Here is a 12,197-nt window from a genome sequence, read left to right as displayed (position 1 = left end):
CGGGGGGGGGGGGGGCGCTGTCCCCAGGTGCCCCCCATCACCCTGGGGGGGTCCCCATTGTCCCCGGGTCTCCCCCATTATCCGGGGGAGCCCACCCCTTGCTCCCAGGCCCCTCCCCATTACCCCGGGGGGGGGTCCCCATTATTCGGGGGGGGTCCCTCCACTGCCCCCCATTACCCCTGGCCTCCCCCCGCTGTCCCCAGTTGTCCCCCAACTACCTTGGGGGTGTCCCCCATTATTCTGGGGGGGGTCCCGTCATTGTCCCCCATAATCTGGCCCCCACCCCACTGTCCCCCGTTATCCCCGTGGGTGCACCCCCCCGTCCCATGGCGTGTCCCCATGCCCCCCTCCTTGTCCCCGTGGCCCCGCCCCCCCGGGGGGGTCCCCAAGGAGCACGCCGCCCCCCCTCGTTTCCATTTCTTTATTTTGCAAAAATAGAAAAGCCCCGTGGCCCCCCCGGGGGGGGCGGGGCGAGCTGTAAACATGGCTGCGGGGCCCCCCCCCGCGGGGGGGGGCAGCTCGGGCACCGGGGGCGACGACAGCGGGGTGGGGGTGGGGGGGAGAGCCCCCCCCCGGGACCCCCCCCCCAGGGTCCAGGGGTCTGGGGGGGCCCCGGTGTAAACGCAAAGGAATAAATAACGGGAGAAAAGTGCTGCCCCGGGGGGGGGGCACCCCCCCGTGTAGTGTAACGGGCCCCCCGCCAGCCCTGCACCCCCAAAATTGGGGGGGGGCGTGGGGGGGCGGGTCCAGCGCTGGGGGGGGTGGGCAGGGGCACCCCCCCACACCCAGCCAGGCTGGGGGTAACAGACATCGGGGGGGGGGGGGTGCAATTTGGTCCCGGGGGCAATTGGGGCACCCCCCCCCTTGTAAAGCTGCCCTGGGAGGGATTTGGGAGGGGGGGGTACGGGGCAGGGCCCCCCCATGGCATTGGGGTCTTTATGGCTTTGAACACCCCCACTCCAGGGGGGTGGGGGGGTGGGGGCGCCATGCGCCCCCATCTTTGGTCTCTGTAGTGTTGTGTGCCCGAGGGGGGGGGGGCAAACAAGGGGGGGGGGTTTGTGTCCCCCCCCCACCCCAACAGCATAGAAAAGCAAAACCCACAAGCAGCACCCCCCCCCCCCCCAACCACCACTTTTATATAAAATAACCCAGCAAATAAGATGCCCCCCCCCGTACAGCTGGGGGGTGGCGAGTCCTATCTGCACCCCCCCCAAACAGCACCCCCCGGGGGGGGAGGGGAAGCGGCCCCCCCCCCCCCCCCAAATCCACCCTGTCTCATTTTGTCTTCCTAGACATGAATAAATAAAGTCCTGGCTGTGCCCCCCCCCCCCGCTTTTTTTGGGGGGGGCACGGTGTGTGTGGGGGAACGTGGCACTCCTGGGGGTGCCGGTCATTAATTGGGGGGGCAATTTCTGTCCATTGTTGCCCCCTCCTTTAAGCGCCCCCCCGAATCTTGGGGGGGGAGGCAGCGGGGGGGGCCTTTGGCATGAAGCTGAGGATGGGGGGGCCCCCCTGGGCCCCCCAGCTTAAGGCAACGGCTGCGCCGTGGGGATCCCCCCGGGGCCTGGCTCCGTCAGTCTCTGGAGCCCCCCCCTTGCAAAAAGCAAGTTTTTTTTTTTGGGGGGGGGGGGGGAATGGGGGGGCACCGTGCACCCCCACCCCCCAGCGGCTGTGTTGTATGGGGGGGGCTGGAAGCGGTGGGTGCCTCCCCCCCCCCCACCTTAGGGCGAGGCAGGGGGGCCGGGGGGGGCGTCCTGGTCTGCGGGGGGGGCCGGGGGGGGTGGCGCCTCCTCCTCGAACATCTCAGGGTTCTCCAGCATCTCGCGGATCAGGGGAGGCATCGGGCCCGGGATCTCCATCTTCAGCGTGATGGCGCGCTCCGCGCCTGCCCCCCCCCCCCGCAGATGCTGTTCGTGACCCCCCCGCACCGCGAGACCCCCCCGGACCCCCCTCACCACCAGCCCCCCCCCCAACTCTCTGCATCCCCCCATGCAAAAGGCCCCGCTGTGAGCTCTCCCCCCATCCCCACGGGCTTCTTGTGAGCCCCTCCCCCGAAACCCCTCCCCTCCCAAACTCCCCCCTCAAAACTCCCCCCCCAAGGCCCCCCAATTCCCCCCAAGCCCCCCCTCCAAAAATCCCCCCCCCAAAACCCCCAAAATTCCCCCCCAAGCCCCTGGTCCAAAATTTCGCCCCCTAAGACCCCCCAAATTCCCCCCCAAGCCCCCCCCTCCAGAACTCCCCACCAAAGCCCCCCCCCCCCCCCCCCCCAACACCCCCGTGCTCCCCGGTGCCCCTCCACTGCCCCTCCGCCCCCCTTCCGCACCCCCTTGCCCCCCCGGCACCCCCCCGACTACCCCCTGCCGCCTCCCCCCGCCCCCATGCTGCCCCCCCCGCCCCCCCCCCGCGCACCCTTGGTGCTGATGCCGCGCAGGTCGGTGATTTTCATCAGCATGCGGGGGAACATGTGGGGCTCGCGGGGCCGCCGCCGCCGCGCGTACACCCGCAGCGCCTCGAGCAGCGGCTCCTGCAGCCGCTCCACCTTCTGCGGCTCCTCCAGGTCCATGCGGTCTGGGGGTGTGGGGGGGGGGCGTCAGGACTCCCCCCCCCCCCCCCAAAAAAAAAGAACGCGTCCCGCAGCCCCACGGGTGTGTGCGGGTGGATGCAGGGCGGCACGGGGAGGGGGGCGTCAGGACCACACCCCGTACCCCCCAGCCCCCCCGTCTCACCCCACGCCCCTGAGTCCCCCCTGCGCCCCAGCCCCCTGCGGCCCCCTGCAGCACCCCACCCCCCCCAGCCCCCCACACCCCCTGTCCCCCTGCGACCCCCCCCTCAGCACCCCCCACATCCCCTGCAGCCCCCAGCAGCCCCCTGTAACCCCTGCAGCCCCCCCTCAGCCCCCCGGCCCCCCCAGGTCCCCTGCAGTCACAAGCAGTCCCCCACGCGCCCCAGACCCCGCAGCCCCCTGTGATCCCCGGCCCCCCCGCACCGCCGCAGATGAGGCAGATGGCGCTGAGCAGCCCGGTCTCGGTGTCGTCCATGCCGAGGGGCAGCAGCTGCCCGGCGAAGGCGAAGACGAGGTCGGTGAGGGGCCCGAAGCCGGCGTTGTGCATCTGCGTGCGCGTCAGCGTCAGCCCGTCCGAGAACGTCATCGTGTCCTGCTCGGGGGTGTAGCGCGTGCAGATCCGCAGCATCTGCGGGAGCAGGGGGGTCAGCACCGACAGCCCCCCCCCCACGAACCCCCCCCATCGCACACCCCCCTAGTGCAGCGCGTGCACATCCGCAGCATCTGTGGGATGCGGAGCTGGGGGGTTCAGCGCTGACACCCCCCCCATACGTACCCCCATTGCACATACACACACCCCCCCCCGGTATAGCGCGTGCAGATCCGCAGCATCTGCAGGATGGGGAGCTGGGGGGGGTCAGTGCTGACACCCCTCCACACCCCCCCACCATTGCACACCCCCCTAGTGCAGCGCGTGCAGATCCGCAGCATCTGGGGGACTGGGGGGTCAGCACCAACACCCCCTCCCCACGCCCCCCCCCAGTTCCCTTGCCCCCCCGCACCAGGATGTCGAGGCAGGCGGCCTTGAGCAGAGTGATCTGGTCGGCGATGGTGAGCGCGGTGAAGCCGGGCAGGCGCTTGGCGAACTCCACGATCTTGATGATGCACTTGGTGGCCAGCTCGCTGAACTTGTCCCACAGCCCCAGGTCCAGCTGCACGCGGTGCTCCGCGCTCGAGTTCTTGGGGGCACCGGGGGGGAGGGGGGAGATGGGGGGGTCACCGGGGGGGGGTCACCAAGGGGTTCACTGCCCCCTTCTGCATCCCCAGCCCCAGGTCCCGCTGCACACGGTGCTCCGCTCTCATGTTCTGGGGCCGGGAGGGGCAGGGGGTCACCAGGGGGGGGCACAGGGTCACCTGGGGGGGCCCCCCACCCCGCCGCCCCCCCCCCGGGGATGCGGGGGCTCACCGTGGTGTACTTGCCCAGCTGGCATAGCGAGGGGAAGGTCTCGGTGTGCGCCCTGCGCACCCTCTGGATCAGCTCCTCCAGCGCCGGGCTCAGCTCGCGCCCGGCCGCCTCCCCCCCCCGCGCCTCCTTCTTCTTCTTGTTGCGGTCGTTGCGCACGGCTGCGGGGGGGGGGACATGTGGGGGGGGTGCGGGGATGCTATGGGGCACGGCGGGACCCCCAGCGCGCAGGGGGTGGGCGCCCATCCCGGTGCGGTGTGACTGCTGGGGGTGATGGGGGTGGGGGGGTTGGGGGGGGTTGGGAGGGGTTTGGGGGGGGGTCACAGGGTACCCCCCATTCCCGCCCCATCCCCAGGCTGCGTTTCCTCCTCCCCTTGGGGGGCGCAGGGACAGGATGCGCCAGCGGCAGGATATCCACATATAGCACAGTGTGGCCGGGGGGGCCTGCCAAGGCCCCCCCCAGCACCCCCCGCCCAAAAAAGCCACATACTCCCCCCTTCCCCCCCCCCCCCAATAAATCCCCCAACCCCACCCCAGAGGCTGCCCACAGGGATGGCAGAGCAGGGGGGAGCCAGAGGGGCACGGGGGGGGTCCCAGCAGGGGGGGTGGGTTGGCCGCCCCCTCCACACCCTCCCATGCCCCCCCCCGGCCCCCCCCGGCCCACGCACCCTCCTTGGACATGCCGACGTCGAAGCACTTCTGCAGGCGGCAGGACTGGCAGCGGTTGCGCGTGGCCTTGTTGATGTGGCAGCGGCCGTCGCGGTGGCACGTGTACACCATGTTCTTCTGGATGCTGCGGCGGAAGAAGCCCTGCGGGGGGGTAAGCCGGGGATGGGGGGGGGCGTGGGGGGGGGGGGGTCCGCGCCAGGTGCCCCCCCCCCTCACCTTGCAGCCCTCGCAGGAGCTGACGCCGTAGTGGTAGCCCGAGGACTTGTCGCTGCAGACGAAGCAGGGCTTGTAGACACGCGGCGGCGGCGGCGGCGAGGGCGAGCCGGGCACCATCTCCGGGGGGGGGCTGCGCGGCGCCTCCACGCCTGGGGGGGCACGGGGGGGGGTCAGTGGGGGGGAGGGGTCAGCGCGGTGCCGGCTGAGCCCCCCCCGCGGCCCCGCTCTGCGTCCTGCAGGTGGGATTTCCCCCTCGGCTGTGCCCTGCTTGCTTCAAAGGGAAACTGAGGCACGGGAAGGACGGGGGGGGGGGTCCCAGCGCTTTGGGGGGGTCCCAGCCCCTCGGGGGGGGCATCCCCCCCCAGACAGTGGGGGGTGGGGTGGGGGGGGGGCAAGGGGCGGGGGGGGGGGGCAGAGGAACAAGGGGTAAAGAGGGAGGGGACAGCGGGGGACAGATGGGGGGGGACAGGGGGCCCCCTAGGCTGCGTCCCCCCCCTCGAGGACAGAACCCGGGGGGGTCCCAGTGCCCCCCCCCACTCCCCCCCATGTCCCCCTGTCCCTGTGTCCCCCTCCCATAACCCTGTGCCAGGAGGGGGGCGGCGCGTGTTTTTCTGGGGGGGGGGGGGGGTCAGGTTTTTTTCCCGCCTGTGTCCGGGTGCGGCCCCTTGTGTGTGCACGGGGGGGGGCGGGTGGCGGGGGGGGCGGCATTTTTTTTAAGAAAAAAAAGAAAAAAAATAAAGCGAAATTGCTGAAATTGAGGAAATTCCTGCCCGGGGCCGGCGGCGGGCCCCAAAACGCTCCCAGCTGGGCGCGGGGGGGAGAAACGGGGGGGGGGGGCTGGGGGGGTTGATGGGGCATTGGGGGAGTGGTTTTTTCGGGGGGGGGAGGGGGAGGTGGCTTTTTGGGGGCATCTTTGGGGGGGTGTTTTTTTTGGGGGGGTGTTTTTTGGGAGGTGTTTTTTTGGGGGGTGTTTTTTTTCAGGGGCTGTTTTTTTGGGGGGCTTCTTTGGGGAGGGGTTCTGGGGGTGTTTTTTTTAGGGGGGGGGGTTGTTTTCTGGTCCCCAGCAGCCAGCCGCCGGCCCCCCCCGGCCCCCCCCCGCCACAACCACAGGCACGCACCACACCCAGCGCCGCCCCCGCGCAGGCGCCGCACCGCCGGGGGGGGGGAAATTGGGGGGGGGGACACCCCAAAGGCCCCCCGGCACCTCCCGAAATATCTGGGTGCCCCCCCCCGCCCCCCTCCCGTTCCCCCCCGCCTCAGTTTCGCCCCCTGAAGGCAGCGGCATTTTTTTTCCCCTTTTTGTGATTGTTGTGATTTTTTTTTCGGGGGGGCAACGCAGGCGCTCACACCCCGAAACCTGCCCCCCCCTGCCGGGACACGCCCCGTTGTGCTATTTTTTTGGGGGGGGGGGGGGGGGGGGCGGGACAGGGTTAAGCAGGAACCCCCAGCACACAGAGCCCAGCGCCCGCTGCTGATTTGGGAGGGGGCGGATATTATAACGGGGGGGGGGCACAGCCCCCCCCCCCCCACCTCGGGGGGGTGTCCGGGGGGGGCAGCGCGTTTTGGGGCGGCCCCGCAGGGGTTAAGTGCCACATGGAGCCGGCGGGCGGCCAGCACTGGGCGGCTTCCAGTGCGGGACTGGAACCAGTTGGGCGGGGGGGGCCCTGCCCATGGACCGGGGGGGGCCCAGCCCCGAGCCCCCCCACCGAAAAAAAAAACCACAAAACAGCGTCGGATTCCCCAGCATAAGCTGGGCTGCGATTTGGGGGGGGCAGCAAAGGCACCCCCCCCAAAATCCCCCCAGCCCCCCCCCAAATCCCCCCAAGACCCCCCTCAAATTCCCCCCAGCCCCCCCCGGCCCTGCCCCCCCCCCTCGTTGCCCCCCCAAAGCCGGGGGCTCCGTGACCCCCCCCCAAAAACCAGGCACAAATCTCCCCCCCCCCCCCCCCAGCCTGGGCACCCCGGGACATGGGGGGGCAGACGGAGGGGGGGGTGTCCCCCCCTGGGGCTGCACACACCCACACACAGATTTGCACACCCGCCTTGCACATGTGTGCCCCCCACGCACACCCATGGATGTGCCCCCCCCAACCCCCCCCGAGCTCACCCCATGCCTCACGGCGCTCGCATGCTCGTCCCCCGTGCTTGCACACTTGCCCCCCCTGCTTGCACACTCGCCTGTCCCCCCCGGCACTGTCACGCCCGCACACCCCGGCTGTGTCTCACAGGCACCGCTGGCACATTCACTCACGCCCACACGCCCGGCACGCACACACGCACACACACGCATGCACACACACGCTTGCACACGCCGCCACACAACACGCTCACCTGCATGCCCGCAGCTCACACACCCACACACGTCCGCAGCCGGCACCGCTCAGCCACACGCACTCGTGCACCGTCGCACTCTCACGTGCTGTTGCACACTCATGTGCTGTCACACATTCACATGCCATCACACACGTGTGCACCATTGCACACTCACACACTGCCACACTCGCACACCATCGCAGTTACTCACCATCACACGCTCATGCACCATCGCACACTCTCACACTGTCGCACACCTACAGCGTCACTCACATTTAGCCACCGACCTGCACACGCTCTAACACTCACACTCACGTTCACACCCAGCCTCACACCTCACACTCGCCCTCATTCACAAGCCTGTACCCGCACACACTTGTCCACACCCCCCTCACACACTCACAGCCCCTCACAGTCCCACTCAGTCGCTCACCCTCACACTCACTCACACCCATCCTTACACACTCACCCTCACCCGCACACACACTCACCCCCTCGCTCACTCTCACGCTCACTCACATTCACACTCACTCACCCCCATACATGCACATCCTCACCCTCACACCCCTCACTCACTCTCACCCTCCCTCACTCACCCCCTTACACACTCACACTTACTGTCACACCTCACACCCACGCACACCCACACCCCCTCATTCTCACACTCACCCTCCCTCTCACACCCCTCACACCCGCCCTCACCCCGTCACTCACACCCACCCTCCCTCTCACCCTCACTGTCACTTGCACACTCACCCCCACTCACCCCTTACTCACTCCCACCCTCACCCCGCACCCTCACTCACGCTCACCCCCACACTCATACACTTATCCTGTCACCCCCACACTCACGCTCACGCTCACCCAACACCCTTGCTCACCCCCTTGCTCAACCCCCCTCCCTCCCACACTCACTCCCACTCCCGCCACGACCTCACACTCGCCCCGTACGCTCACTCCCACTCCCCCCCACCCACTCGCGCCCTCACCCCCACCCTTACCCTCACTCACACCCACACCCAGCCTCACTGCCCCCACACTCACACTCACAGTCACACACACCCTCACTCCCCCTCACCCCCCCACTCACACTCACACCTACCCCCACCCTCACACTCCCCCCGCTCTCCCCTCACACTCCCCCACACTCCCCCTCACCCTCCCTCCCCACTCACACTCACAGTCCCCGGCTCGCACCCGTCCCCGCTCACACCCGCTCACCCCCCTCACACTCACCCTCTCCGCACACTCCCCCCCCCCACACTCCCCCCCCCGCACTCACACTCCCTCCCTCTCCCCCCCCTCCCCGTCCCCCCCCCCCCCCAGCCGCCCCCAGCCCCCGCCCCGTCCCGGTTCCCGTCCCCCCGCGCCCCCCCCGCTCACCGAGGCGCCCCCCCAGCAGCGCTCCCCGCCGGTTGGTGACGTCGTGGAGCCGCCGCGGGGCCGGCAGCGCCCCCAGGCAGCCCAGCATCGGGCCGGGACCGGCACCGGGCCGGGACACCGGGAACGGGACGGGAACGGGCACCGGGCACCGGCACCGGCACCGCCACCGCGGAGCGGCCCCGGCCCCGCCGCCACCGGGCCCCGGGCACCGGCACCGGGCGCGGCCCCGCTCGGCCCCGGCCCCGCCACGGCGGAGCCGCGGAGAGACCGCCCCGGGGGGGGGCGGGGCGGGGCGGGGGCACCGGCGCGGGGCGGGGGGCGCGGGGCACCGGGGGGGATCGGGGGGACACGGGGCGACCGGAGGGAGCGGGGGGGACGGGGGACCGGGGGAACCGCGACGGGACGGGGGGAGCGGGGGCACTGGGACGGGGCGGGGGGGGCGGGGGACACGGCGGGGGACAGGGATGGGGCCGTGGGGTACAGGGGGACCCGGGGACAGGGGGACCCGGGGGTGGGGACGGGGATACGGGACGAGGGGACGGGGGCGGTGGGGGACACGGGGGACACGGCGTGTGGCACGGGGATGGGGGCACGGGGACGGGGGCACGGGGACGGGGGCGGGGGCACGGCACGGGGCGTGGGACACGGGACATGGCGCGGGACATGGGGACATGGGGAGGGACACAGGGTCCCCCAGTGGCCCCTTCCTGCTCCGCGCCAGCCGAGGCCCCAGTTAAAGGCCCCAATTAATTAAAGGCCCCAATTAATTAAAGGCCCAAATCAGAGGCCCCGATTAACCCCACCCACGGGTAAGGGGGACCAGGACATGCCCCCCCTGGTGCACGGCCCTTGCACGCTCCTGCACTTTGCACACCTTTGCACAGGGCCGCCCTGGAGGCAGCGGGCGGCAGGGCTCCGTGCAAGGGGGCCCAGGGTTGTGCAAGGCTTGCACGGGGGTGGTTTAGCGCAAGGCTTGCACAAGGGGGCAGTGCAAGGCTTGCACGGGGAACGTGTTTCTGCAGAAGTGCAACACGGGCATGAGTTAGTGCAAGGGGCATGTTATGAGGGTGTTTCCGTGCACAGGTTGCATGAGGGCTCGGTGCAAGGATTGCACAGAGGGTTTCCGTGCAAGGACTGCACAGGCGTGAGTTAGTGCAAGAGCTGCAATGGGGGGGGGAGGGGTTCTGTGCAAGAGTTGGGGGGGGGCTGTGGAAGTGTTGCACGGGGATGCTTTGGTGCAAGGGTCACACAGAATGTTGGTGCAAGGGCTGCCCAGGGGGTTAGTGCAAGGCTTGCACGTGAGTGCCAGGCTTGCACGGGGACACGTGTGCAAGGCGGTGGTGAGCAGCGTACGTTGAGCCACAGCCCTGTGCGCGTGCAAGGGTTTGCACACCGGGTGCAGATGGGCCTGGGGGGGGAGCTGCAGCAGGCCCCTTGCACACGTGTGTGCGAGGCCTCCCCAGTCACGCCGCCCCGCCCCAGAGCACACTGGGAAGCTGGGAGTGACGCCAACACCCGCGGTGCTCCCGGGGCACGCTGGGACACGGGGCCACACGCCAAGGGCCCCGGGTGCTCCTGGGGCACGACGGGACACGGGGCGTCACGCCAGTCCCGGGGCACGCTGGGACACGGGCTGTCACGCCAGCCTGCGCGTGCACCAGGCCCTGCACCCGTGGCCGGGAGGCGCTGGGGGGCACAGGACCTCGCACGAGGCCTCGTGGGGCTGGGGGGCGTGCACGAGAGTGTGCAAGCACGTGCACATGCAAGACCATGCACGGGTGCATGAGTGTGCACAGGTGAGCAAGCATGTCTGCAAGACCACACGTGTGTGATGATGGCGCACCAGTGTGGGGGTATGCACGTGTGCAAGGCCTTGCACGCTGGTGGTGATGCAGAAGTGAGTGCACATCTGCAAGCGCGCATGAGCCTATGTGAGCACGCGTGAGTGTGCAAGCATGCCCACGTGCAAGACCATGCATTGCACAATGCTGCACATGTGTGTCAGCATGTGTGAGCGTGCAGGTGTGCAAGACCACATGCACGCAGCAATGCACACGCATGTGATCATGCATGTGTGTGCACACCCCTGCCGTGCCTTGAGGTGCGTGTGCCCTCTGTGCGTTGCACACACACCAGGTGTGACCCCGGCACCAGCAGCCCCCCCCCTCACACCTCCCCGCCCCCCCCAGGCACCCCGGGGCAGCACGGCCACGATCCGCGTGGGGGCTGCCCCCCACGGAGACCCCCACCGGTGCTGCACGGCTCAGCACAGCCCCGCGGGGCCTGGCGCTGCACGGCCAGCTGTGGCTTTGCACAGCTTGGCACGGCTTTGCACAGCATCGTGTGGCTTTGCACGGCGTTTCATGGCACAGTTTTGCATGACGTTGTACCGCTTCGCATGACATTGCACGGCTTTGCATGGCGTCTCATGGCATTGCATGGCTTTGCACGGTGTTTCATGCCACAGTTTTACATGCCATCGTACCGCTTTGCACGGCATCACACGGCTTTGCACAGCAACGCGTGCCACGGCTCAGCATGTTGTTGTACCACCTTGCACAGCGTTGCATGGCTCTGCACAGCATTTCGTGCTGTGGTTTTGCACAGCTTTGCTCCACTTTGCACGGCACTGCGTGGCTTTGCATGGCATTTCACGCCGCGTTTCAAAGCATTGCAGGGCTATATGTGGCATCGCACCACGTTACATAGCCTTGCACTGCTTTGCACGACCACACATGGCTTTGCACGGCATTGTGAACAGTTTTGCACAGTATTGCACGGCTTTGCACGGCGTTCCACAGTTTTCCACAGCATTGCACAGTTTTGCATGGCATCGCATGCCTTTGCACGGCTTTACACAGCATTGCACGCCTTTACACACACCCCCCGGGGGCCTGCCGAGGCGTGGCACGCCGCAGAGCTGGGGGGGGCCGGCGGCACCTCCCGCCCGGGGGCCCTGGCGCCGCAGCACTGAACAAAGCCCCCATTGAGCTCGGGCGTCTCCAACCCAAATTTTTTCCATGACCACATCGCCCCCCCCCTCCCTTCGGGGGGGTCCCCACCACCTCCACCCCCACCCGGGCCCCCGCGAGGAGGGGGAGGAGGGGGCGGGGCCAGGGAGGGGCGTCGACCGCACGCCTTGCACACGCGTGTGCAACATCGGCACCCACGTGCCCGGGGGGGCCTGGCATGTGCAAGTGTCCTGGTCCCATGCCCCCGTGCCCCCCCCATGTCCCCCCATGCCCCCCCCGTGTCCCTCCATCCCCCATGTCCCCGTGCCCCCCCATATCCCCGTGTCCCCCTGTGTCCCCCCCCACGCCTCCCCCATGTCCCCGTGTCCCCCCCACGTCCCGCCCGTGCCCCCCCATGTCCCCCTACCCCGATGTCCCCCCGTGTCACCCCCATCCCCCGTGTCTCCCCGTGCCCCCCCCGTGCCCCCCCCCCGCTCCCGTGTCCCCCCCGCCCCCCGTGACGGGGTGGGGGGGGTGCAGCTGCCTGCCCCCGGCCCCGTGCACGCGTGGGAGCGCCCACGTGAACCCCCCCGCCCGGCTGAGCCGGCTTTAGGCTATAAATACCCCACCGGGGGGGGAGGCGCGGGGGGGGGGGCAGCGCCATGGGGCTGGCGTGGCGCGGCCAGCGGCTCCGCAGCCC

At 69.5% G+C, this 12,197-nt stretch overlaps 1 protein-coding gene across 1 annotated transcript; it reads right to left on the bottom strand.

Moving 5' to 3' along the window:
* Positions 1-406: 406 nt before the first annotated feature.
* Positions 407-8,768, bottom strand: RARG (retinoic acid receptor gamma). Its single transcript, XM_066985476.1, has 8 exons — positions 8,547-8,768; positions 4,851-4,999; positions 4,634-4,775; positions 3,969-4,126; positions 3,565-3,741; positions 2,987-3,191; positions 2,410-2,568; positions 407-1,885 (listed from the first exon to the last, which is right to left on the bottom strand). Exons 1-8 carry the CDS (start codon positions 8,632-8,634, stop codon positions 1,722-1,724), a joined length of 1,242 nt encoding a protein of 413 aa, XP_066841577.1. The 5' UTR covers positions 8,635-8,768; the 3' UTR covers positions 407-1,721.
* Between the last annotated feature and the right edge of the window lie 3,429 nt (positions 8,769-12,197).

This window comes from Anser cygnoides, chromosome 32 (assembly GCF_040182565.1).
Source record: "Anser cygnoides isolate HZ-2024a breed goose chromosome 32, Taihu_goose_T2T_genome, whole genome shotgun sequence".
Classification (NCBI taxonomy): Eukaryota; Metazoa; Chordata; class Aves; order Anseriformes; family Anatidae; genus Anser; species Anser cygnoides.
This window is presented reverse-complemented; position numbering and strand designations above follow the sequence as displayed.

Coding starts and splice junctions, on each gene's coding strand:
- RARG (XM_066985476.1), bottom strand. CDS start 8,634: ATGCTGGGCTGCCTGGGGGCGCTGCCGGCCCCGCGGCGGCTCCACGAC. Junction 4,127..4,633: donor CGTCGGCATGTCCAAGGAGG/GTGCGTGGGCCG, acceptor CCCCCCCCGCAG/CCGTGCGCAACGACCGCAAC. Junction 2,569..2,986: donor CATCTGCCTCATCTGCGGCG/GTGCGGGGGGGC, acceptor CCACACCCCCAG/ACCGCATGGACCTGGAGGAG.